General features: G+C 39.4%; 1 protein-coding gene across 2 annotated transcripts in view; it reads left to right on the top strand.

The window, feature by feature from the left end:
- EML6 (EMAP like 6) overlaps positions 1-26,464 on the top strand; it is a 263,951-nt gene that overhangs the window by 161,095 nt on the left and 76,392 nt on the right. For both annotated transcript variants that reach the window (XM_090281297.1, XM_090281296.1), the window contains exons 10-17: positions 326-538; positions 5,154-5,321; positions 6,279-6,385; positions 13,546-13,664; positions 15,620-15,806; positions 16,280-16,385; positions 23,398-23,491; positions 25,975-26,075. In XM_090281297.1, coding sequence (XP_090137423.1) covers positions 326-538; positions 5,154-5,321; positions 6,279-6,385; positions 13,546-13,664; positions 15,620-15,806; positions 16,280-16,385; positions 23,398-23,491; positions 25,975-26,075 — 1,095 coding nt within the window. The remainder of the gene's footprint in view (positions 1-325; positions 539-5,153; positions 5,322-6,278; positions 6,386-13,545; positions 13,665-15,619; positions 15,807-16,279; positions 16,386-23,397; positions 23,492-25,974; positions 26,076-26,464) is intronic.

A 26,464-nucleotide genomic window follows, 5' to 3' on the forward strand; every position in this document is an offset into this window, starting at 1 on the left:
TATAAAATCATTTCATCAATAATATGAAGCATAATATCATATGTATTTAATTAATTAAGCTCAAGTGAATATTAATAGTTTGAGTTATTCCATTTAATACAATGATATTTTTTTCTTCTCCTTATGTCTGAGTTTTGAGCATGTAACTTCCCTTAAACTTTGCTGGTTAAAAAGAAAATCAGGCAAAGACAAAGTTTCCTTGTTTTACACAAGTTTTTAAAAAAGGTTTTAGACCTTTATAAGAAAAGAAAAATAAATACAGCAATTTAGAATATGTTTTTTATTTAAATGTAACATTATATTAATGTTTATTGATTATTTTCAGCTGGGAAGCCTTTAACAAGTAAAGAAGAAATCAAAGGGATCCCCTGGGCCTCCTGGACATGTGTGAGAGGCCCAGAAGTGAGTGGAATTTGGCCAAAATACACTGATATCAATGATATCAACTCAGTGGATGCAAATTACAACAGCTCAGTGCTGGTGTCTGGAGATGATTTTGGACTGGTTAAATTGTTTAAATTTCCTTGTCTCAAGAAAGGTAAGGCCCAAAAGAGATGTTTCATTTAGACTTATCCCAGCATGCACATGCAGTGTAACTAAGGCTTTTGCTCACCATTTTGTGATTCATAAGCGTCATGTTTCATGTTTTAAACAAGTTCTGTTTTATTTAGATTGATGTAAATGCTCATAATTTAATTATACATCAAAATATTGCAATTAAGATTTGTATGCTTCATAGCTAATTGTGATTATGAATGTAAAAGCAGAGCAAATCCTTTTAGCCGTATTTAAAATAAAATCTGAAAGTGATTGCTCTTTCAGGTAATACAATTGATGGACCCCTTGTCATAGCACTAATTCTGCAGACCAGATTTACATAAGCAGTGACATTTTTGAGAGAGAAGTTTGATTCAAAACAACCACCTCTGCCTTCACATTTTGTTGTTTTGTTTCTTTCATTGTTAAAATTTTGTTCCATCATTTCTTGTGGCACTTTCAGGCTTTGTAGGATGACCATGTTATGACCTCATCTTCTTCCTCTGCAAGTTTAGGCAAAGCCCATACACAGTCTTTTCTGAGACTCCTGACTGTGCCCTAAAAATCTGATCTTAAGAAAGTAATCAGTAGGGACATGCTGCTGCCTGAAAACTCTTTCACTGGAGCGATTTTTAGATTAAGCAAGGAAAAAGGGATTGAAAATGTAATCAGAAAGTCATTTTGAGCTAACCGGCTGTTTAGAAGCAATGACAATTACAGTACAAAATTGAACATGAAATACATAGCAAGAGCACCATCACTTACACTTGACAAAATGACCATTCGTTTTAAAATACTCACAAAATTACCTCACCATGCCAAATTCAAACTCTCTGCCTAATGGGCCTTTTGAGTAATAGGGCATATCTTGTTAGATTGAGTAATGTACTTATGGAAGGGAAGTTAGGCAACCAGAAGGTATCTGGGGATTCAGGAAAACATCAGTGGCGTCAGAAGCGATACGATTGGTCACAACTATCAGGACTTGGGAACAAAGTTAGCTCAGTGAGGGTGGGTATTTCCTTTGTACCACCAACCTTGTAGGGTGAATTTGGGTCTGGAAAATAGCAACGAAAAGGTAGATTTTGGGTTAGGTTATTAGAATGGGAGGGTCGGGGGAGGTAGGAGAAGGTTGTGAGTGACGCTGTCAAAATGAGGCACTTTATATGTAGAATAACCCCGAGGCTGATGGCACACAGGGATGTCTGAATGAAGAGGGAGAGGTGATCAGCCAGTGGCAATGTGGTGAGAGGAAAAAACCCACCTCAGTGATCTGCAGAAGTTTCCATGTACTCATAGCAAATTGACTTGTTCTAACTTTTCATGACTCATGGTTTATGAATCCTGCAACTTGCCTCAAGGACATTCAGGTTTTTGTGGCCTTTTTATGCCAAAACTATTGGTAGGCAAGTATCTACAAGATTTGTTGATGGAAATGATAACCGTTGGTAGAACCTGTCTCCCTATCACCCAGGGAGTGACAACATTCCCCTGTAAACAGCCAGATATGAGCAGAGACTGATGACTGAGAAAGTCTGCAGATGGAGCAGACAGGACCGTTTTCTGCCGTGCAGTGTAGGCACAGGCAGGCCAGTGTGGCGGGCGCATGGCGAATAAGGGGGGAAGGCGGTGGGAACCATGTTGTGAAGGGCCCTGTCGCCTCCATTTGAATTTGGGTCTTAGTCCAAATGCAGTGGAAAACTACCGAGTGTTTAAAATGGAGGTATAATGTGACCAGTTTAAGTTTTTAAAAGGCCACTTTGATATTGTGTGGGATAGATGGAGTAGAGAAGCCTTTGAGTAGCAAGATTATTGCAGGAGTCCAGGTGAGAGATGCTGTAGCTTGGACAAAGGTCTTAGGAACAGGTGCAGAGAGAGGTGGTTGAGATTAGGAAACAGTTTTAAGGCAGAGCCAAAAGTCTGCTTATGGATTGGGTGAAAGGATAGAAGGAAAGAGAGGAATCGACCACGACTCCTAAGTTTCGGGCTGGGCCAGTGGTGTGGATGGTGGCACCATTTATAGAGATGGGAGAGTGAGAAAGGGAACGGTTTGTCTCTGTGTATGTCTTACGGGGTTATAAGAGCAGGCGGGGAAGTGGGACAGGAGTTCATCAGGCTGTTTTGTCCGTGATAAGTTTAAGGCAGATATTAGACACCCAAGTAGATGCGGTCCTTAGGCTGCCAGCGCTCCAGGGGAGTCCAAGGCTGCAGGTGAACATTTGACAGCTGTGAGTCCATCAACAGTATTTAACACCATGGGAGAAAGGTCAGTAGAGTGGAGATGAGGGCTGAGGCCTGAGCATTCCTGGTGCTTTAGAGGAAAAAGAGAAGCCTTACACGGCCCCGCTTGAGTACTCTACTCCCATCGCTTGCTTTATTTTTCTTCATAGCATGTCTCACCATTAGCTATATTTTATTTGTATTTTATTTATTAACAGTCCCCTCAGAAGAACAAAAGCTCCATGAGGGCATGGATTGGTGATTTTATTCACTGATATATCTCCAGCCTCTAAAATAGCACTTAACAAGTATTTATTGAACAAACAAAGGCCACATCCATCACTTCCAAGGACTTTCATGAGGCTGCAGTCATCTGAAGGCTAGACTGAGGCCAGGGTCCACTTCCAAGATGGTTCAGTCATGTGGCTGTTGGCTGGAGGCCAAGTTCCTTGCCACGTTAGCCTCTCCACGGGGTGCTTGAATGTCCTTAACACAGGATATCTAGAGATCCAAGAAAGAAAGCAGGAAGGAATCTGCAGGGCGTTTTATTGTATAAGTCTCTCTTGGTTGTCACACATCTCCACTCTTTCATAGTCTTCATTTTGATTTTCATTAAAGAATTTGGGAACATATTTATTTTTTCTAGATTCTTTAGGATATAACTAACAAATAACTGTGTAAGTTTAAGGTGTACAATGATTTCCTACATGAATATATTGTGAAATGGTTACTGCTTTAAGGTTAGTTAACCCATCTGTTTCTTTGCACGTATGGCAAGAACATTTAAGATCAAGTATACAATGCAGTATTGTTAACTATAGTCCCAATGCCATGCATTAGATTCCCAAAATTTATACATTTTATAACTGAAAGTGTCCCCTTTGACCAGCATCTCCCCATTTCTCCCACCTCCAAGCCCCTAGTAACCACAAACCTACTGTTTCTGTGAGTTTGGCTTTTTGTTTGTTTGTTTGTTTGTTTTAAATTGTGGGCATATTTTTGAGCCACGGCAAAGAGATAGGTTAAATGATCTCTGAGGAGGGTGTAAGGTCAGGGCAGCAAAAGATAGCCCAACAAGCTCTATAGAGATAAAGGAAGAATATACTTTGCTTCCCAATTATTGACTTCTCTTCAGCCAGCATTTCCAAGTGGGCTTAGTTGGAATCTGCTTGATGTTATTAAATTACCAAAACTGGTTTAGGCAACTCTTTGAAATAGCCAAGGTTGCTTTTGAGACCCAAGGCCTTCCTTTCCCTCTATGGCAGCATCCCCGTAGACTTTTTTTGGAGGGCCTAATATAATAGGACCTCACCTGGTTAGAACCTGCTCTCAGGAAAGGGACAGATAGCAGTCATTTTCACCTTCATTTAAATCTAAATCATTATATCTCTAGTGAGTATTTCATATTTAAACGCGATACTTGGAACAGATGGCCTTTTCCCCAAAAGTAATTTCATTTAGAGGGACTGTAAAAGGTAGAAGTATTTCTGAAGGAGAGATGGGGTGCTTGTTGGCCCCCTGAAATCTCCCATAGTCTTTGGAGTATTAGATCTCCACTGGATAAGGTGGACGATGCTTGTTCCCATGAGTGCCTTATACTGTTGAGTACTGACAATGCACTGGAGACTTTACTGCACTAGTTCAACCACAGGTATAAGTTCAAATAGTTTTTCTATTGAATTCGCTACCAAGGATGATGTTTACTGAATAAAGCAATCAATTTAAGGGAAAAAAAATTCATTCTCCCAAAGTACACCTACATGACCCCAAACAGTAATTTGACTTTTTCCAACAGAATTATTTTCTGTTTCCCAATTGCAAGGTCTGCCCATTTTATCTAGGATTTAAATAAGAATGTATAATATATTCATTCTTTAGCATTTATTTTCAGAATCAGTGAAGCAGTAGGCATTATTTGGAACACATTTGGATGTGTCTTTAGCCACAGGGCTTAAGACCCATTTTTAAAGATTTTATTTATGTATATATTTATTTATTTGAAAGACGGGAAGGGAAGGAGAAAGAGAGGGAGAGAAATATTGATGTGAGGGAGAAACATCAATTGATTGTCTCTTGTACACAACCAGCCAGGGACCAAACCCATAACCCAGGCATGTGCCCTAATTGGGAATCGAACCCCCAACCTTTTGCTTTGCAGGATGATGCCCAACCAATTGAGCCACATGGGTCAGGGCTTAAGACCCATTTTTAGCTTAATCCATACTGGGATAATTGAGATATTTTTTGGAGCATATGCTTATTTGTTATGATATGTAATACTGAAGATTATTTTGTAATATATTCAAGGATTTTACTCCTCAACATGAATAGAAATGTAATTTTCTAACCCATAAATTTTATTTGTGTGTAACTAATCTTCTCAAAAATGTCTTCAGGAGCCAAATTTAGAAAGTACGTGGGCCATTCTGCACATGTCACAAACGTCCGTTGGTCCCATGACTTTCAGTGGGTGGTGAGCACTGGCGGGGCCGACCACTCGGTTTTCCAGTGGAGATTTATTCCAGAAGGTGTCAGCAACGGCCTGCTGGAAACTGCTCCCCAAGGTAAAGCCTGTAACAATTTTCTCAACATCTGTTTATTTTTCAATAAAAGTTTCAAAGAATGTTCTAACATCTCTTCTGGAGGTAAAGAGTTAAAGCAATTTTGATAAAGTTATTCCTATAATAAATTTTAAAGTTAAAAAAAATAAGAACAGAAAAAACTTTGGAGATGAATATGGGTCAGTTGATTAATTTCCTTCAAGGGATTTTGCTTTTATCAAACGCAAGTTGAAAGTCTAAGGTTTGCATGAATTAATCTCTGAAGATAACATGAATATATACTTTTCAGCCTCCTTAGGGTGATTGTAATGGGCGGTGGGTCTGCTCGGTCAGGCTTTGGGGTGACAGATTAACCTTTGGAATAAAAGTTGCCTCCAGAATGGATTTCAAAGAATGGTCCACAATCTGGGCCAATCTATTCCAGTTCAATGGATGTGTAGTCTTTTTACTTATTGTGATGTCAGCAGGAATGATCAGGTAATACAGTGAAAAACTATGTAAAGAAAGATTTTTATCCAGAGGGGTACTGCAGCAACCTTGACCATGGCAATTACAGACACTCGGTGGGCAGGCTAACAGGCTAAAGAGGATCTTCATTGAAATAAATGGTTGAATTTTCTTTTGTACCAGCCGTCTCCTTGGTGAAATCTGCCCGTTTCCCCCCTTTCCAAGGCAAGATTTAAAATTCAAAAATCTGTTATGTAATAGAAATGTGGAAATGGTGGTGGTGCGGGGGACATTGTTCTAGTCCATCAGGGCTCCTGGAAAGGGTGAGGGGTGTGTTGGACTTAACCAAAAGAGTAAAAAAAAATGTTGTTAGGATTTATCTTGAATGAAAACTGGTGTAGTTATTTTTATTTACTTTGATAAGATAGAAAAAAGAAAATACTCTAAATAAAATTGTTAGCTCTTTAGAGTCTCAGAATTTTTGCTCGACTCTCCTCGGTTGTGTTTCTACAGAAGGTGGCACTGATTCCTACAGTGAAGAATCTGACTCAGATTTATCTGACGTGCCAGAGTTGGACTCCGATATTGAGCAAGAAACGCAAATCAGTTATGATCGCCAGGTGAGTAAGCAGGCAGCTTCATAACAAAGGTCATAACCCAGAATCTCATTGGGTTTGGACACTGACTAAAAATGGCTGGTATTTAAGCAGAAGAGAATCAGTACAAGAATAAGGACAATTGCATATTTCTTGTCTTTAAATATAGGTTAAAAAGAAGGCATTTACCTAATCATATTTTAAAAATATTTTTAAGTGAAAAGGAGTAGCAAAGTTTCAAAACTGAATGACATTTGGAGTTTTCTGCCTCCCTAGCACCTAAAACAGTAAAATATATTTGGAGAAAAAAATGTGCATGTAAACTACTAGATTTTTTTATTCTCTTAGCACATCATTAAAGCATGTATTTTCTTTACAGAATAGGTAATCTTGGTGCCATGGTAATTTCTTAAGTTATGGAGGCCATTATCAGTATAATTATGTAAAAGCCCAAATATAATGAATATTATCTCTCCAGTCAGAAATTATCTCTAGTATAAAAGTTGGGCAATTACATTCAAATTGGGTCCTAATTTTCTGAAAGTAGACATTTTATTTTAGCATTAAACAGTGAGTATTAAACAGAGGAATCCTTCAGGGCAATCTGGACACACATCACCTTGTTATGGCAATAACTAGGGTGGTTCTGTTTCCTTCCTTGTCATTTAACAGAGGTATGTGAAGCAGATTCTGTACATGAACACTAAGATTTCAGGTTTCAGACACAGCAGCTGTCGCTATTGCCCGTAGAGACCTACTATATAGGTCTATGATAGCTGCCATATATTGAGTGTCTCCATGAGGCTGGATCCTGTGATTTACATACACCAGATTCAACCCCATAATAACTGTGGGAGGTTAAGTAATTTGGCCACATCCATATCGCCTGTATTATCAGGGTAGGAATGCAGATCTGGGCTTCTCTCCAAAGCACACATTCTATGAACTACTGGGCGTTGCATCTATGCAAGCACTGAATTTACTGATTTTCAGATGATATTTTTTTTCAGGCCATAAATGTCACTCATTGATTCAATGTTTGAAAAATTTTATCAGTAAAAATGCCATTCAACTGATGGCTTGGTTCAACTTCAAGACGAAATCAGTTTGTGTATTGGTACAATGTGTTACACAAGGCTTTGAAAGGATATTACTAACGTGGAAATGCCACCCAAACACTAAACAATATTATGCCCATCAAGGGAAAATGGAAGTTAGGCAAAGTAAACATAAAATCTGGGGAGAAACAAACATTTTTCTTTATTTGGGAAGTTTTTATTTAACAAAATGATGCTAGCAAAAGAATGAAAAAGTCGTAATGGTATTGAAATCTGTGCCTAGGATTTATATATTCTCCTCGATACCTTATTTTTCAAAGCTTTAACCTATATTATTTGATTTACATTCACAATTTTTCTGAGTTATTCCTCAGAAGGGATTTTTCTTCTCTTCAACAGGTGGGGATCTGAGGCCCACAGAGGTTGTGAGACTGTTCAGATAGGCAGTAGCAATTCCAAGACTAGAATTCAGTGCTCTAAAGCAGTTGATGAGCTGATGAAAGCATCATGAATTCAGATGCATAGTTATCTTTAGGTTATTAAACCTTAGTGCCTTGTACCTGTAATAGAACAGTAATGAGATACCTTCTGACTTGCTTTTTTAAAAAAGTTTTTTGGTCCAATTCTAAACAGAGACTTTATTATAATATTTCATATATTTTTAGTAACATTTCATCAAATGAAAGCTTTACTTTTTATGAAGATGAGAAATCATTAATAAATTGTATTTAATTTTCACTTTGTTAAATTGATATCACTTGGTAGTAGGGCTTAAATACCTGGTCATTCGACAAAAGATTGGTTTTGTACCTTTAAATTAAATTGTAGGAAATGTCCCCTCAGTCAGCAACATATTTTAGATCCTAGGTTAGACTAGGACCTTTGCTATATAGCTCAGAGTCTGATCTGCCAAGATGCCATGAAAAGAAAATAATTCCAAATGTCAACTCTTGAGTTCTACATTTTGCAAATGTCAGAGTCATCAAGAGATTATTTTTGCTTTAAAAGAAAAATAATTTTATTTATATTTTATTGATATCTTTAATAATTAATTTACTAGAATATTAATGCCATACTCTCTGGATATAAATTACTTAAGAAACAGCAAATTAAGAAAAAAAGAATTTTATGAAACCCTGATAATTTAAAAGATATCTTTTCTTAGTTTTTTTCATTAGAAGAGATTAAAATTTGATCTCAGGTCTTAGGTTCACAATTTTGTTTATCTTTTCAAAGAACCTACTTTTATTTTTGTTAATCTTTTTTTAAAGTATATTTTATTGATTATGTTGTTACAGTAGTTCCAATTTTTTTCCCCTTTGGTCCCCTCTGCCCAGTACCACCCTTCCCTCCATCAATCCCACCCCCCTTATATGGGTCATGCATATAAGTTCTTTGGCTTCACCCTTTCCTATATTATTCTTAACTTCCCCCTGTCTATTTTGTACCTACCAATTATGCTTCTTAGTCCCTGCATCATTTCCCCATTTCTCCCCCTCCCCACGCCCAGCTGATAACCCTCCAAATGATCCCCATACATGATTCTGTTTCTATTCTGGTTTTCTTAGTTGGATTTTGTTTTTATTTTTTTAGATTCAGTTGTTGATAGCTGTGAGTTTGTTGTCATTTTAGTGTTCATAGTTCTGATCTTCTTTTTCTTAAGTAAGTCCCTTTCACATTTCATATAATAATGGCTTGGTGATGATGAACTCCTTTAGCTTCACCTTGTCTGGGAAGCACTTGATCTGCCCTTTCATTCTAAGTGATAGCCTTGCTGAATAGAGTTGTCCTGGTTGCAGGTTGCCTTTCATCACATTGAATACTGCTTGCCAGTCCCTTCCTGCCTGCAAAGTGTCCTCTGAGAAATCAGCTGATAGTCCTATAGGCACCCGCTCGTAGGCAACTCTCTGCCTTTCTCTTGCTGCCCCCAGGACTCTTGTCTTTATCTTTCACCTTTGGCATCTCAATCATGATGCGTCCTGATGTGGTCCCCTCTGGGTCCAGCTCTCCCGGGACCCTCTGTGCTTCCTAGACAAGTATGTCCATCTCCTTTGAAAGTTTTGGGAAGTTTTCCTCATTATTTTCAATTCTTGCTTCCTCATTCTGCACTGGTTGACTGCTTTTTTCTTATGTCCCAAATCATTGATTTGAACCCCGGTTTCCTTCCCTTCACCATTGGTTTTGTGTGGATTTTCCTTCGTTTCACTTAGCATACATAGCCCTCACTTCTCTTATGCATTTTTCATATGCAAGCATATCTGTTAAGCCTTCGAGCATCTTTATCACCAGTGTTTTGAATTCTGCATCTGTTAGGTTGTCTATCTCCTCGTCGCTTAGTTCTTCCACTGGAACCTTGATCCATTTCCCCTTTTGGGCCATACTTTTCTGTCTCCTCAGTCTGACAGGCTCCTGTGTTTGTTTGCCTCCTTGTCCCAGGTAGAGCTGTCGCTCCTGTTAGGTTGTAAGGGGAGGAGCCTTGGGGATTCATCAGTACAGGGTGACCTGTTTCACCACGTTGTGGTGCTGTATGTGGGGGAGGGGTCCAAGAGGGAACAATGTCGCCTGCACAGCACTCGCCCTTCCTTACCAGACTGGCACCCCTCTAGCTGCTGCCCTGGCCATCGTTCCCAGAGTGGGTGGGTCTGCGGACGTTCTAGGACCGTGGAGGACCTTTAAAGAAGCAGACTTTGCTAAGAGACTGGCAGTTTCTGCCTCCACCCCAACCCCCACTGGTTTGCATAATCAGAAGGAATGAGGCTTAATTTTCCCCAGTGCTGGGACTGTGAGCTGCTAGGTCCAGTGAGGAGCTGGGAATGCTCCGCAGGTGTCCCTCCTGACTTTCAAACGTGTGACTGTGCTTTCCTCCGGCCTGCCACTGCCGCCGCTGCTGCTGCCACCACCGAGTCCTCTCCGCCCCCACTCCACCCCGCCTACCTGTCTGGATAAGTCTTTCTTCTTTATATCTTTGTTGCTGGAGTTCTGTGCAGTTTGATTTTGTGGAACTTCTGGTTGTTTCTAGTTTTGAGGTAGTTGTATTCCTTCTTAGTTGTGGAGGGAGACGCAGCGTGCCTGTCTACACCTCCATCTTGGCCGGAAGTCTATTTTGTTAATCTTTTTTATTGTTTTTCTAGTCTCTACTTCATTTATTTCTGCTTTAATCCTTTCTTTTTTAGACACGTTTACTCAGAGTCATAATCAAACTATTGCATCTAGCAGTCAACAGCATGGGTGCAAAAAATAACCCACTATATTAAAAACTTATGTTGTAATGCTTTACACTTTTCACAGAACAGAAACAAAAACAACCTGTTATATAATTGGTCACAAATGCAGTCCTCAAGCTTTTCACCCATTCACATGAGGATTGTCTAAAACACGTCTTCTGTGTAGCAGCTAGGCCCTGTCACCACTGTGCTTGGCTGAGGTCACAAACCTATTGTAACCTGTAGCTTCCCTGTGACTTCTCTAGCTCTCTGTTCTTGCTAAGCATTGTTTCCTGGCAGTAGTTAAAACCTCTGCCACTGCCTTAGCTACTGCTGCTGCTGGAACTGCCACAGCCACCTTGGTTTTGTGGTTTGGCAAAGTAGTGGCCTCCACCAACACAGGGGCTGACCTTTTGCTGCCAAAGCTTCCTCCTTTTGTGGGTCCAAAATTTAAAGATTGATTCCTGGAATTGCCAAAATCATCGTAGCTTCTGCTACCTCCAAGGTCGCTTCCACTACCAGCACCAAAGCTGCCAAAGCTGCCTCTGTCTCCTCTGTTGTTATGGCTGTCAGCTGCCACTCCCGCCATAGCCACTGCCCTGGTCTCCATGACCCTGTCCACCACTGCCATGGGCCCTGCTTCCTCCAGAGGAACCAGGGCCGCCTCCGCCATAACTACCATCATCACCAAATCCATCTAGCCATCCCCACTGCCACCATATCCACCAGCACCACAGCTGCCAACAAAGCCACCTCGACCACTGAAGTTTCCCCCTTGACCAAAGTTGTCGTTCCCATCAAAGCCACCTCCCCAACCACCTCTGAAGTTTCCAGAACCACTTCAGCCTCCTTGGCCGGATGAAGCACTAGCCATCTCTTGCTTCGATAGGGCTTTCCTTACTTCACAATTGTGACCACTCACAGTATGGTATTTCTGAATGACAATCTGATCTATGGAGTCTTGATCATCAAAGGTTACAAAAGCAAAGCCTCTCTTTTTGCCACTGCCTCACTCAGTCATGATTTCAGTCACTTCAATTTTCCCATGCTGTTCAAAATAACTACTTAGATAATGTTCTTTAGTGTCATCTTATATACCACCGACACAAATCTTTTTCACAGTGAAGTGGGCACCAGGCCTTTGAGAATCTTCCTTTGAGACATCCCTCTTTGGTTCCACAACTTTTTAATCCACCTTGCGTGGCCTTGCATTCCTGGCTGCATCCACCTCCTCCACAGTGGCATGTGTGACGAACCCGAAGCCCCCAGAACACTTGGCATTTGGATGTCTCATCACCACACAGTCTGTAAGCATTCCCCATTGCTCAGAATGGCTGCTCAGATTCTCATCTGCTGTTTCAAAGCTCAAACTCCAAAAGGGAGCTTCTGTAGCTGTCCCTGCTCTTTGGGAGACTCTGATTTAGATATGATGACTACAGGAGAGGAGACTTAAGTGGTGCTTACTCAGCGGCGCCCACCAGCAGAAAAGCTATTCTGCTCTAATCTTTATTATTTCCTTTGCTCTACTAACTTCAGGCTTAGTTTATTCTTCTTTTTTTAGTTCTTTGAGCGGTAATGTTAGGTTGCTAATCTGAGATCTTTTTCTTATTTTAATGTATGCACTTAAATCTACAAACTTTCCTTTTAGGACTGATTTTGCAGTATCTCGTAAGTTTTGGAGTGTTGTTTCAATTTTTATTTGTCTCAAGATTTTTTTTTTTAATTTCCCTTTTGATTCTGTCTCTGATCCATTGGTAATTCAAATGGTTGTTTAATTTCCATGTTTTTGTGAGTTTCTAGCTTTCCTCCTGTTACTGATTAGTAGTTTCATACCATAGCAATTGGGAAAGATACTTGATATAATTTCTACTTGGATTTGTTGAGACTGGTTTTATTCCCTGACATATGAACTATCCTGGAAAATGTTTCCTGTGCACTTGAGAAGAAATGTGTATTCTGCTACAGTTGTATGGAATGTTCTATACAAGAAGGGACCAAAAAACCCAAAATTTATTTATTAAAAATTACGTTTATCCTTACATGTTTAAACTTCAGTCACCTTCAAAGTATTCTCCATTTGATGCAATACACCTATCAAGACGTTTTTTCCCACTGCTCAGAACAGTTTGTGAACTTGTTGATTCTTATACTTTCTAGTGCTTCTGGCATTTTTTGTTTCATCTCTTCCACATTGGCAAAGGTTCCCCTTTTTCACATGGGGAAATGAAAAAAAGTTGCTCGGGGTGAGATCGGATGAATAGGAGGAGTGGAGTACAGGGGTCATGCCATTATTGGTCAAAAACTGCTGAACACTCAGCACAGTGTGGGCAGATGCACTTGTAAATCACACATAATGAAATGGGCAAATGTGCTGAAAGTCTTCAAAAAAATTCACTGAAGCTGAATGCAGCCTCTCACAACAAAGCCAGCTGGTACAGTGCTGCAGATGGGTTCCTAGAACACTCACCTAGCAAGGGAAGCCTGTACTACAAGGGGCCCACCCCCCAGGAGATAATTCTGGTTTCTTTGGTTCCCCTTTCGTATATGTCTTTTAGATCATTTGATTTCTGCTGTTCAAATCTCCTGTTCCATTATAGATTCTCTGTCTGGCTCTTAAGAGTGGGATAGTACAGCCCCAGCTATTATTGTATGGATGTTTATTTCTTCTTTGAGTTTCCTTAGTGTGTGCTTTATATATTTAGGTGCTCTGATGTTGGGGACATAAATATATACAATTATTATATCTCATAGAATTGACCCCTTTATCATTACATAACATCCTTCTTTGTCTCGTGACCATTTTTAGCCTCATATTCTCAAAAGCATGATTTCTTACAATTAAAGATTTCCTGAGAATGTCAAGATACTATTTTTAAAACCTGAAGAAAAGAGTCTCAATTAAATGTATTTGTTATACTTTCAGGTTTACAAAGAAGATCTACCTCAGCTAAAGCAACAAAGTAAAGAGAAAAACCATGCAGTGCCCTCCCTCAAACGAGAAAAGGCTCCTGAGGACAGCTTGAAACTCCAGTTCATACACGGGTGGGTGACCAGTCCCTAGCCTTATCCCTGGGCTAAAGATGTCCCCCTTCTCCATGCTTTCCCACTTCAGCTGGCTCCTCTCTCCTGTCTGCACCTACCTGTGATCAGTATTTTAACCATTTTTCTGCATCCAGTTTTCTGTGTTCCATGGCCATCACAATGTATGTACCTAGGTTTTTTCACACTTCCATGATGATGCAAATGTTTCTGCAGCTCATTGTTATTTTACTGTATTCTTTCCACCATCTCTGTTTCCTTTATCCCCACAACTCCTGCTCTGTTTTGCTTGGCTCCAACAAGGACAATGTTTTCTTCAAAACAAACACATACTTCAAATCATTTTGAATTTGGAGAATTATATACAACCTTCCAAATTTTATGTTGAAATCTTAAAGTATTCAGCAAAAGTGGGAATGGTTGTGAAGAATATAATATCTAGTGTTTTATAAACATATCACTCATTTAAATAGAACCAATGGAACCTAAATGCCATAGATACTTGATTCCCACCATCATCGATTTAAGAAATGTGTAAACAAGTGCTTCTATAAAAGTAGGACATTTTATATCATTCATATTTCTTCTTGAACTCATATTTTTATTTTACTTCTTCCACAGAATTTTACCCTAGTGTAATATTTTTTATGATTGAAAGTCTTTTCTTGATTACCCTATCATACCTTCTGCTATAGGTTCAAAAATATCTACAGGTTCAATTTAAATTCCCAGTAACCATATGATTCTCTGTGCTGTCCAGCATGTATCTATCCACTGCTCACTTGAAGTGTGGCTGGTTTGAATTGAGATGCGCTGTGTGTGTAAAATGCACTCAGGTTTCAAAGATTTAACATGAAAAAAAATGTATGTCTTATTAAAATGTTTTATATGATTACATGTAGACAATAATATTTTAGAAACATTAGGTTAAATGTTCTCAAAATAAATTTCATCTATTTTTACTTTTTTACCTTGACCATTAATGTGTGGCTTACAGAATATTCCTGTGGCATAGTGCTGCTCTAAATGTTAAAAATTTTTTTCTAGATTGTAACAACTATTAGTAGTACACAGCTGACCAAATATAGTACAAATTCTGATAAAACAGTTATTAAACATAAAAAATTTTATTGGAAAAATTTTTTTGATGAGATGAAACTTTTCAGTGACTTCAGATATATAGTCATATATATGCACACTTACTCGTAGAGTATGACAGAGTTTAGCATTAAGTCTATTCCCATTTTTTATTTTTAAGATATGTAAGCATTGAAAAAGCTGATTTGCATAAATAAGTCAGTGAGAATGGAAGCAGTCTTATCACAGCTATATTATTCAATTTTTTACCTTTCTCTCGAGTTATAGGCCAAAAATATAAATCGTGATTTTGATGTATCACACAAAATGTAGTCTAATGATCTGATTAAATCACTCTCTTAATTTTGTGAAAAGCCAAAAATTGGAAATCACTTGACTTGTAAGAGGACTTCTTACCCAGCCATTGGTGTTGTTTACATTCAACATCTACTCTTATATTGTGAATTGTCCCTCTGTTTTGGTGTCCCTGGAAGTTTGACACTCCAGGGTAAGAGTCCAGATGGACAAGAGGAATGACTTCCTACAGTGGGAGGAAGGCAACTGTGACAGGGGAGATGGCAGAGGAAAGCCTGTTGCTCACTGCAGGTGCGTTCTCAAACTGGTCATTTTTAAGAGTGAGTGCAAACAGTAGTGGAGGATATGGAAACAGATTCTGTTCAAAGGATCAGTGCCCATTGTCCCCTCAGGAAGTCGTCACGTGCCCTCAGAAGTGTGCATTCCTTCATTGAAGTGAAGCAGCTGTGATGATACCGGGGGTCTACTTGCACGTGTCCACTGGCTAGCATTACCTTCTGACAACTCCTGCTCTGTTTATTCACTGTTGATTCACATGCTTCGCATGTCTTGGCCCTGTGCTTCAGTTACAGAGGCTACGACTGTAGAAACAATCTGTTCTACACACAAGCTGGGGAAGTGGTCTACCACATCGCTGCGGTCGCTGTCGTCTACAACAGGCAGCAGCACGCCCAGAGGCTGTACCTGGGGCACGACGATGACATCCTCAGCCTGACCATCCACCCGGTGAAGGACTACGTGGCCACTGGGCAGGTATGCGTCTTTCCTCTAAGATGGGGGCCTCCCCAAAGAGAGGGGCGGTTTAATTTTGAACCCACTGCACATAAATAATTGCCATGGGTTAAAGAACCCGCATGATAGTGCATGACTACATACACTGACTTCCTGGACCAGGAAGTGGAATTTTGCCTGGAGTTGAGAAGAGGAAGGTAGAATTAAATGACGAAAACAAATGACAGTGGACGTTGGAATTAGAGTTTGAAAAGCCCCTTAACTAGGAGCCATGCACCCAACTTGATGCCATAATAATCTTCTTAGACTCTTTATGCCTCTATTTCCACATATGGAAAATAATGGAGTTGGACCTGATGATTTCTGAGGGTCTTCCTACTCTCCAAATGGGTTTTTTTTTTTTTTTTAATTTCCGATCAGCACTTGACTCTAAAGAACAAAATTATTCTTATTATAATTTATAAGTAATTAATATACTCATCCTGTTATTTAAGATTGGAAGAGATGCTGCCATTCATGTGTGGGACACGCAGACTCTGAAATGTTTGTCGCTATTGAAAGGACAGCATCAGAGAGGAGTGTGCGCACTTGACTTTTCAGGTAAGCCCGTTTTGCCATTGACGGACAGTTCTGCATTTACTTGAGGTTTTTTTCCTTCTTTTTCTAATGTCCTCCTATTTGAATTCTGTTTGTATATCAGCTCCTGGAAATCAGATATGTTAATACCTCATAAAGCAATGTGGCCTTTAGCTTAAACGTCCTCTCCGTGTCTGCCTCATTTCCTCTCTCCCAAGTTCATTACCCTGAGCTCCTATTGTGTTCTGCATTTGCTTGAGTGATTTGAAATCCAGAGCAGCTGTTGCTGTTCAAAGATTTAGCTGCAAATATCTGGCAGTGACTCAGACCATCAATTTTAACTCTCCAATTAAGTGGGAGCCCAGCACTTGCGATTTCAATTTTAAAGAACTAGAGCTAGGGCTGCAAGTTCTCTGCAAGGGGCCACTTTACAGCACTGGGGTTTTAGACATAAATTTCATATTGAGAAATAGAACTGAGGGTTCCATTTTTTAAAATTTAAAATTTGAACACAATACTATAAAAATACTGACTGATGGATCTAATTTTCTTTCGAGTGAGGCTGTTTCCTTAAGCTAGAATTGGAGACCAAGGACCCATCACAAAAGGCGTTTTTTACCTAGAAATGTTTCATAATCCCAATAGTAGAAATTAGATTAGTAGAATAAAATTCTTAACTTTTCTACAGAAAACTGGTTCTATAACTTCCTTCTACTAAATTCCATTACATGCTTACTGTGCACAATATGTGTAATATTGGTCGTTAAGGTCCATGACTGCACAGCGCCACCTCTCTCAGGTGTCCCTCATCTCTACTCTCCCTGTTCAAGCCCTCGCTCTTCCTCATCTGTGTCACGGTAGTCCTGCTGGTCTCTGGGTCCATCTGCACTTCCTCCCGTCCATCCTGCACACTTCTGGGCACTCTGGAGGCACAGGTACATCCCACCACACGGACTTCCTTGGTTTTCTGAGTCCGGGCTGCTCACTTGGCTGGCCATTCCTGGCTGTCCGTGACCTGGTCAGCCTTCCTTTGCAGTGTTTTCACCCGCCGACCCGTCTGTGCCCTGTTACGTGCACCTAACTGTGGAACGCAGTGCACTCTTGTCCTTTCTGCCTGTGTGCCTTTGCTCACGCTGGTGCCACGTGTCTTCTCTTCAGGTCCTCCCATCCTTCAAGACCCAGCTGAAAGTGTTCTCCTCCTTTCTTCTGGGGAGAAATAATGTGTCCCTCTTTCTGCATCCCTTTACCCACTGCTGTCATTGCTCTGTGGGCCCCTCAGACTCATGTGGTGCAGTGTTACTTGTGTCAGCATCTCCTGTGCCCTTCACAGCGAGGGAGCCCTTGGGCAGCAGTACACGTACAGTGTTACGGACACAAAAGCTCCTCAAAAAATGTGAATGGGTGAATGAACAGACAAGGGTTTGCTTAATATACTTGTTCTTGACTTTCACTATCACTATTACAGCTTCACTTTTTCACCATGTTTGGATGACAGTTATCTTTATTCTCTAATCAATAGCATGGTGCAGTATTTTTTTTTTTTAATGGCATGCACAGTCTCACATACTGTAAACTACTGTACAAATCTGAGATGTTAAGTCATTATTACAGTTATATTTTCTGTGCTTATTGGGTTCATAATAAAGCTAAGCAGTGTACAGTACACTGGTGGGCATGTGAGGCAGGGAAGACATGAGTGTGGAGGTAAAGAGAATACTTGGCATACCACCTGCCAGGTGAAAGTTCAGATAACACACTCAATAAACAGTCAATACGAAGTCCTAAACTCCACAGCTTTGATGGACATGCGGTTTTGTAGTAGGTACGCCCTGTGTCCTTGATAAAGCGGGAAATCAAAACAGAACCTCTAATTTGAGTTCAGATATGGTTCTGTTCATACAAGTGATTGAATTTCTTCTGCATTTTTTTCATAGTTCTATTCCTCAATGGCCTAACTGCCCTTTTCCTAAAATTAACTTTACTAGCAAATACATATGTGTATCCTTAATATAAAAATAATATTAATAAGTATGCTGTAGAAGAGTGGTAAGACACCCATTAAAGTAACAAAAATAAAAATAAAACAACCTAATTGTGTACTAGATTATAAAGAATCTAATCATGTTTTTGACAGCATTGAAAATTGACTCAATAATTCTAGCAATTTGGCACCATATAATAAAAGCTATAATTCAAAATAACAAGTATGAGGACTATGTGTATTTCATACACATTTTTATGTATCAAGTTAAGTAAAAGAAATGATGGAACTCAAAATGGCATCTATTCACTGATTTCATCTGAAAATGTATGTATGTGTATTAGCATATAAACAGAGTAGCAAAAAATTTAGAATAATATAAATAGAATTTAATAATGAGATTTTTTCCATAGAATTGATTAATTTTTGTGTTTTTTTTTTAATTTAGAAGACTCAAAAGAACTAACTCATGTAACTTAAATACCTTCAGAAAAAGGGACTAGAGGATTGTGATTGAAAACATTAATTCTGAGACAAGTTAGTAAGCTGGTGCCCAGAAACTTGATCTCTGAATTTCTGAGCGCTCACATCTCTTCTGGGCTTAGTGGTTTTATAGAAGGAAGATGAAGAAATTCAGTGGACTTGGCAATCTCTCCCTCATAAGGCAGCCTGCAGATCCTTGCCAGGGTAGAGAAATCAGGTACTCTGGGAAGAGGCTGAGAAACTGATTCTGTCACTGCTTTTAATTCTCCTCTTGGGCAAAGAAAGAAATCCCTGTACATATTCTGCATTAAAAGTATAATTTCAGTTTTAATAATGCATTCTCTAAGACAGTTTTAAAATACATAAATACTAAGGACTATTCAGAAAGAACTTTCACTAGTATCTCTTGAATAGCTACATGAAGATGAATTGTGGGGGCTGATTGACCTTTGTGGTCTCTGTGGCACCTTTTGAAGTTGGAAGCTGAGGCCTCTGGTTTAATTCTATCGGCAGTACCTTGTGTAACAATACAACTCTAGTCTTAAACCCTACACCACTTTATAGGCCAAGAATGAGATCCAGAGAGTTGGGTGGCATGGCCCAGGGCAAAATCAAACAGTGGCTGATGCAGAGCTAGAACCCAGGTCTCCTGGCGGGGTACTTGGCTGTGTGGGAGTGCTCGCCTAGTCCTCCTGTCTCCTCCTACCCCTGTCCTCCGCCAGGGTGGCTGTGAACTTCTGGCCTGAGAGTCATTCCTGGAGCACTCCAGGTGCCCACTTACTTCCCTGCTCCCTGGGCCCAGCAAGTGCCTCCAGCTGTCCCTCGCATTCTCCAGCATAAACGAGGTGTGAGCAGGCTGGTGCATAGATGCTGCCATGTGGAACATGTCCCCCCCACCATGAAAAGAGACCCCCATCCCAGAATAGCCCTGAACCATACATGTACCTGAACAGGAGCAACTCTACCTTCCTTTTGAAAACTGAGAGAAAAGTAAGTCAAGATCTCAAGAAAGACTATTAGAGTCCCTTCTTTAACCATTGAAACGGGGCGCCGCCTTTGGTTCTCATCTAGCTGGTGGCCCCGTCTCTGTGCCTCAGTGCCCCACACCCACCCATCTCTCACAAGTCCGCTCATTTGGGAAGGTGTGGTGGAAACATACTGATAGTACATTTGTCTCCTTTTAGAGAAAAAATTGCCAGGGAAGTACAGAGCAGGCTAATGATGTGAAAATGAAAACTAGACCAAAAAATGAGCAGTTACACATAAGGATTTAGATTAACCTATTGTTGCCACTGCTCCAAAGCAAACAAAAAGAAGACATTTTTATTTTATTTTTTTAAGACATTTTTAATAAAAACATTTCTTACAACATAATCCATAACTCTAAACTATGTAAACAAAGAATGAATTTATATTATCTCAATTAATTGAGCAGTTCTTTAACTTTGTGAATTGACCATCACTGACCAGGGGAAACAGCCATCTTTGTTTTTGTGCTTTCAGTAAGGAAAACACTTCCATGTGAATAGAAAACCAGATTAGAAAGAGAAAGTTTCAGCCATGTAAATATTTTCTAAACTAAATATCACCCTCATATGTTTTTTAAAACCTTCATTGAATAATACTAGTTTCTACAAGGGCACCTCTAAGACTAATTTGATTTCATTGTGTTCAGTCCTGAGAAAAGAAAAAAAAAAACCTATGCATTTTTTATGAGCCCCGAATACAGGGACCAATTTGTAATTGTCTGAATAAAATTTTTCTTTCTCATTTGCCCTTTACTGTTGACATTAAGTGCCTTACAGTTATTTCTGGACTTCATTACAAATATCCATAATTAATACATACTGTGACTGGGAAGATTTGAAAGAGCATTACATATACTAAAAATATGGCTGAAAATAAAAAGGCTCAAACCTACTGGCCAAGGAACAATGGATTTTCAAATCTAAGGTCAAGTCTCAGTTGGGGAGAGTGAAAACTGGGAAGAAACTGAAAGGTAGCCAGATTATACTTTCAAACTACATGGTATACAGAGATAGCCTAAACCTTCAGAATTCCAGAAAAGTCACTGTTCATGGGGATGTAACATATGATATAGAGAATAGAGTCAGTAATATTGTAATAACTATGTATGGTGCCAGGTGGGTACTAGAAATACCAGAGGGACACTTGTAAAGTATATGATTGTCTAACCACTATGCCATACACCTGAAACTAATACAAAGTAATACTGAATGTAAACTTTAACTGAAAAAAAATTTTTTTAAGAAAAAGTCACTTATCCTAGAGAAGGGGGATGGTGTTGAGGCACCCCTGGTTCAGTAGTTTCTTCTGTTGCTACTTACAGCCATGATACTCTTCTAGGGGTAGGAAGGTGATATATAACTGTAAGGACAAGCTGATGGGGACTTGCAGAAATTTTAATTTTAAAAAAGCCATGAAAATCAACTACGCCGAGGCCTTCCTCAAAAGGGATAGAACTTTAAAAACTATCATCTTAAATGTGTGGCTGCTTGCATTCTAAGAAGGACATATTAAAATAGCTATGCAGATTTTAAAAGAACACAAAATATAGAATTAATGAATGCAATAAAGAGGCCTTGAATATTTGTGCAGTGTTTTTGAAAGCAAGGGTAATTAAAACAATTTTAAAATGTATGGCTATGTGACATAGTACATTTCCTTCCCCTTCATACCACCCGTATACACATTTCATCTTTATCTCCTTCACCCTCCTCAAGGTCACTAGTATCATCAGCATTCTTTGAAAACCAACTCGGTGTGAGGACCACAGAGGAAATGTGATATGATTACTATGAGCCATAAAAGAGCCTATATCAAAAAAGGGAGACAGAAGACTCGAATAAAAATAAAATCACCAAATACAAAAGCATGCTGATAGAGAAACATAACCAGGCCATACCAAGAGATATGGAAAAAGGAATGTTGTTGGTAATGAACAGGACGTCATTACCAGTCTCTTCTCCCAAGTGCCTGAGCAGAGACTTTGCCCAATTTAAAGCCTGGTAACATTTAGGCATAAGAACACATTATTTGTTGTGATTTAGAAGTCACATTTGTTTATAATAATTGCCTGGTGGTGATTTAGCCCTTTAAGAAAGTATTAATGTCTTCATCTAATATTACTGTAGCCTAGTAGCTTGAAAGAATTGATATAACTTCCAAATCGTTGCCTCATCCTTAATAGTCGTCAAGGATTGGGGAGGATTTGGTTTGTTGAACCAGGCCGTTCCTTTCTCTTACTTTCTTTCCTCCAGAAAAGAAGCAGACCACTGTCCCCCAGTGGTAGGAGGGGGGTCTCTGGCACAGGTAAGGGCACTCAGAGTTTGGGCACTGGTCATTGTGTGGGGGAGGGTTGCCAGAGTTAGCTGATAAAAAACTGGAGGTCCAATTAAATTTGAATTTCATATAAACAAATACTATTTTTTAGTACAACTGTGTCCCATGAGAGTATAAATTTGCAATGTAAATATAAATATTATATGGGACAGACACTGAGAAATTATACCTTGCTTATTTGAAATTCCAATTTAATGAGGCTTCCCTCATTTTTCCTGGCAGCCCAAATTTTGCATCTACCCCAGACCTGCCTTTGAAACTGTGCCGTGTGAGACCCTGAATAGAGCGTGGAAAAGCCATTTATCACATTCCTGTTTTCTGTACCCTGGTGTTGGTCCTCTGTGATCAGGGAAGACACTGGGCTGAGCTAGCTTTGTGAGGAGCCAGCAAAGGACAGACTTACTGACCAAACTCTTCTTCTGCCCTGAAGGGAAAAAGCAAATTAGCTATTTTGATTTCAAATTTAATTTTGCATATGTTTTAAAAATTTTAAAGAAAACAACCTTAATAATCTAATTACAGTAACCATCGATATTATAAATGATATTTAATACTAAAGGAAAATGCTCATCATGTAACAAATGAAAAGATTAGATAATAGTATGTTCAGTAGGATCCTGGTTTTGTTCTTTTTAAGCACATTTATGTAGAGAGAAACACTGATGTGACATACACCTAATGTATGCCCAGAAATTTGGATGATTTTAACATTTCCACTATCCATATTTTCTGAATGTCTTGTAACAAGCATACTGCAGTTGAAATAGGGAAACTAAGAAATGAAGATTTTTTTAAATTATAAAATCATCTTTTGAAAGAATTTTTGAAGTTTAGTTTCTAAATCCTCTTATCTTGGAGGGTTAAATAGAACCCAGTTATTCAGAGTGTCACAGAGCCAAATGGCTCTTTCAGTAAGTGTCGTGAGATTTGTCTGTCATAAAATAGACAAGGTTGCAGTGACTTACCTGAGAGGCTCCCCCTCACCTGTGTCTAAGATTAAAATGTTGGGTCAGTGATTTCCTTCAGGAACCAGTTATTATGCATTAAGAAGCTCGGCTATTACTAGTTATACATTTCATTTTAGTGAGGTCCCTTTGGTATAAGTGTATTTGAACCTAATACATTCTTGTTCCTCTTTATAGTATATAAAATGTTTTGGTTTTTCAGTGAAGAAATGAGTCATTCGATATTTGTATTGTTTTCATACAGCCGATGGAAAATGTCTGGTGTCGATTGGTTTAGATGATTTTCACAGTATTGTATTTTGGGACTGGAAAAAGGGAGAAAAGATCGCCACAACACGGTAAGAAGCTGCCGAGGTCTGCCGGCATGCTACTGATTTTCACGCTTCAGTATAGGTTATAGTTTTCATTTTCTGGTAAGGTTTCATTTTCAAACTGAGATGAAATTCGCACAGAAAGCTTTACACCCAAGTGAAAGCACGTTGCAGTATTTCATGGTGCCAAACCTGACTTGGGGCAGTGAATGTTTGTTTCGGGGAATTGAAACACTATGAAATCCTTTCCAGAGAGTTAGCCTTCACTTCGCTTTTAGTAATGTATGCATTATCTATATCAGAGCCTTTTTCGAGCAGTAGGAAGGCAGCTTTTCTCCGGCTTGTGCCTTGCCGCATGTCTTAGCATCTGGCGAAGTATTGTCAATGTCACCAGAGTCAGAAGTCCCATTAGTCATCAGGCCGTGGCATGCTGGAAAGGAGGCCCCGACATGGGCATCTGTCACCCGCTTTCAAAGCAGGCAAACTGTTTCCCTAATCTCCCTGTCTTATAAATAGACTTTCAAGACTGCTGTTTATAGCCCACCTGCCCTCCCTCACCCCAGCCTCCGTCCCTGCTGGATCAGCTCGCCGTCTGAACATTACTTTCCACTACCACTAACACTGGGCGTCGCTCTTTGCCAACCGCGGTCAGAGGTCCAAATAGCTGGCAGCCCAGGCGCAGCAAGACAGCATGTTCCCTAGGCCAGTTCCCAGTTTACTCTCTGCTAGTTCTTCCCTGCAGTAGCCAACCTGGTTTTGATTTCACTGTATAAAATCATTTTTAAGTGAATAGCTTTGAACGCCGGCGTCGTACTTACTTTTTAAATTAATATTTCCCTCCGTAGTATTAAGTGGGGAGAAAGGTTTTTTTTGGCAATTTTATTTAATGAATGAAGATCTATAAATTGCTGGAGATTGAGAGGAGGAGCAGATGGGGCCTTGAGGACTCCAGCTGACTGTCTCAGGAGAAAATGGGAAGCTTTTCTGATTACTGCTTTTAAGATGGAATTCTTGGCAGCAAATGGTAGCTCATAAATGCGCCTGTCCAAGTGGTTTTTCTTTCGGTCTCTCATTCACCCTTCCTCATTGCTGTCACTCGCCTCCAGTGCCAGGTTCAGGTCCTAGCTAGAACTCGGCTTTCCTCCTAGGCAAATAAACTGAACTTTAAGTGAGAATTTCTGATAACACACCATCTGCATTAGCAGGTAATTTCGGGCAAAGCACATGTCTGCATTTCAGAAGCAACAGAAATACAGTTTTCTGCTTGAGGGTTCTGCTAGAGAACCCTCTGCAACTGTGGTGGCTTGCCAGTTGTATGCCGGAGCATTAATAGAAATGGGAGAAAGCAATATTTAGTGATATAAAAAAGTACGTACTTGGTATCCATGGTAGATAGTGTTACCTCTGTTTAACGTAATTAACACAAAGTGACTTCATACCGTTATTTATTTTTGGAATTGCTCCCAAGCCTTATGTCACAGTCCCAAACAGGACACCTGCAAAATTGCCATCAGAGAACATTCTTGCATTTGTAATACGTATTAACCAGTGCTCTTTCCAGGAAGCATTTTCCAGGATTGTTAAAGCTCTTTGGAAGAATATTAGGTTTTAAAATAATAAATAATGAATATTTACACAAATGCTTATTTATACAATATTAACAAATAATAAATTTTATATAGTGAGTAACCAGAAAAAAGTAAAAATTCTATTTCTGGCCTTAAGTGAGGGTGCTTAAGTAGATAAAAAGCTAAAAAAACCCAGAGGCATGAAAGAAGGGACAAAGAAGAAGTACTACCTGCTGATGGCCCTGACTGGCTTGGATTCTGAGGAGGTGACTCTGTGCTCTGCAGCAGACATTTCCCAGGCCCTGTGGAAAGCCAGGTCTGTCACTCTAGGCCTAGAATCAGCCCTTACTGTTTACTCTGCCTCTTGGGTCCTAAACCTACATTTCTGAATGCACAGCATCGGAAAGTTCCTTGCATCAACAGATGACATCCTTTCTCTCTCCATGGATGTGAGCCAGGGGCTTCAGTCTCTAGTGACTACGTTTCTAGGAGAAACTCTGTTTAACCCAAAGTTATGACTTCCACAGTAAGAATATTACACTTGAAGCTTCTCATTAATGCTACTGCAGTGCCTTCTCCCTCCTCCTGTATCAGACCTCTGTATCCCAAGAATTATTCACAATCCTATGAGCCTGTGGTGGTGACATTAATTTTATCTTACAGAGACATTCTGACCCATTTTAGATATTTCATGAATTTGTTTAAAGCGTAATTAAGTAGACTTTGGTAGCAATATTAGGGTCAGAAGAAAGAGCTCAAACATGCAGAGAAAATCCAATGCTTATTATTTTAATGTAAACCCTATGTGTATTTCAAATGATCTAATTTAGTCGTCCCCTTACATGTGCTTAATGAAAATTAGACCAAATGCATGCTTTTATTAAAACTCTCCATCATAGCTCCATCGAAACTAGAATTTTTTTTCTGACTTGTCTCTTACAGAGGACATAAAGATAAGATATTTGTGGTAAAGTGTAACCCACACCATGTTGACAAACTGGTTACAGTTGGGATAAAGCACATGAAATTCTGGCAACAAGCAGGTACTGTTGTTTGGCTTGATCATTTTTGTGGTTGAGAGCTGAAGATAACCATGACCGCTATCTATCCTGTCTCTTCAGTCTAACATTAAAATGCTCCTTAACGATATTCTCCCCCAAATTCACTCTGGACTGCTTAATGTCTACACTGTGAAACTTAGAACATTCTCTATGATGCTCTGCATATTCAACTATATCTAGAAAGTTTTGGACAATGTTCTGTTGTGAAAATAATTATCTTTATTCCTCTGTTCTGAAAGCAGTAATGATGTTGGACTACTGAGCAGGAAGTAAAATAATCGCATTGGTTGGGTGAATACAATTTTCAGTGAGGGTTTCTTTATCACTGAATTTAGAAAATGAATTAAATCCTGACACTACACACAGTAGGT

This window comes from Furipterus horrens, unplaced genomic scaffold (genome assembly GCF_987537825.1).
Source record: "Furipterus horrens unplaced genomic scaffold, mFurHor1.1.pri manual_scaffold_6, whole genome shotgun sequence".
NCBI lineage: Eukaryota > Metazoa > Chordata > Mammalia > Chiroptera > Furipteridae > Furipterus > Furipterus horrens.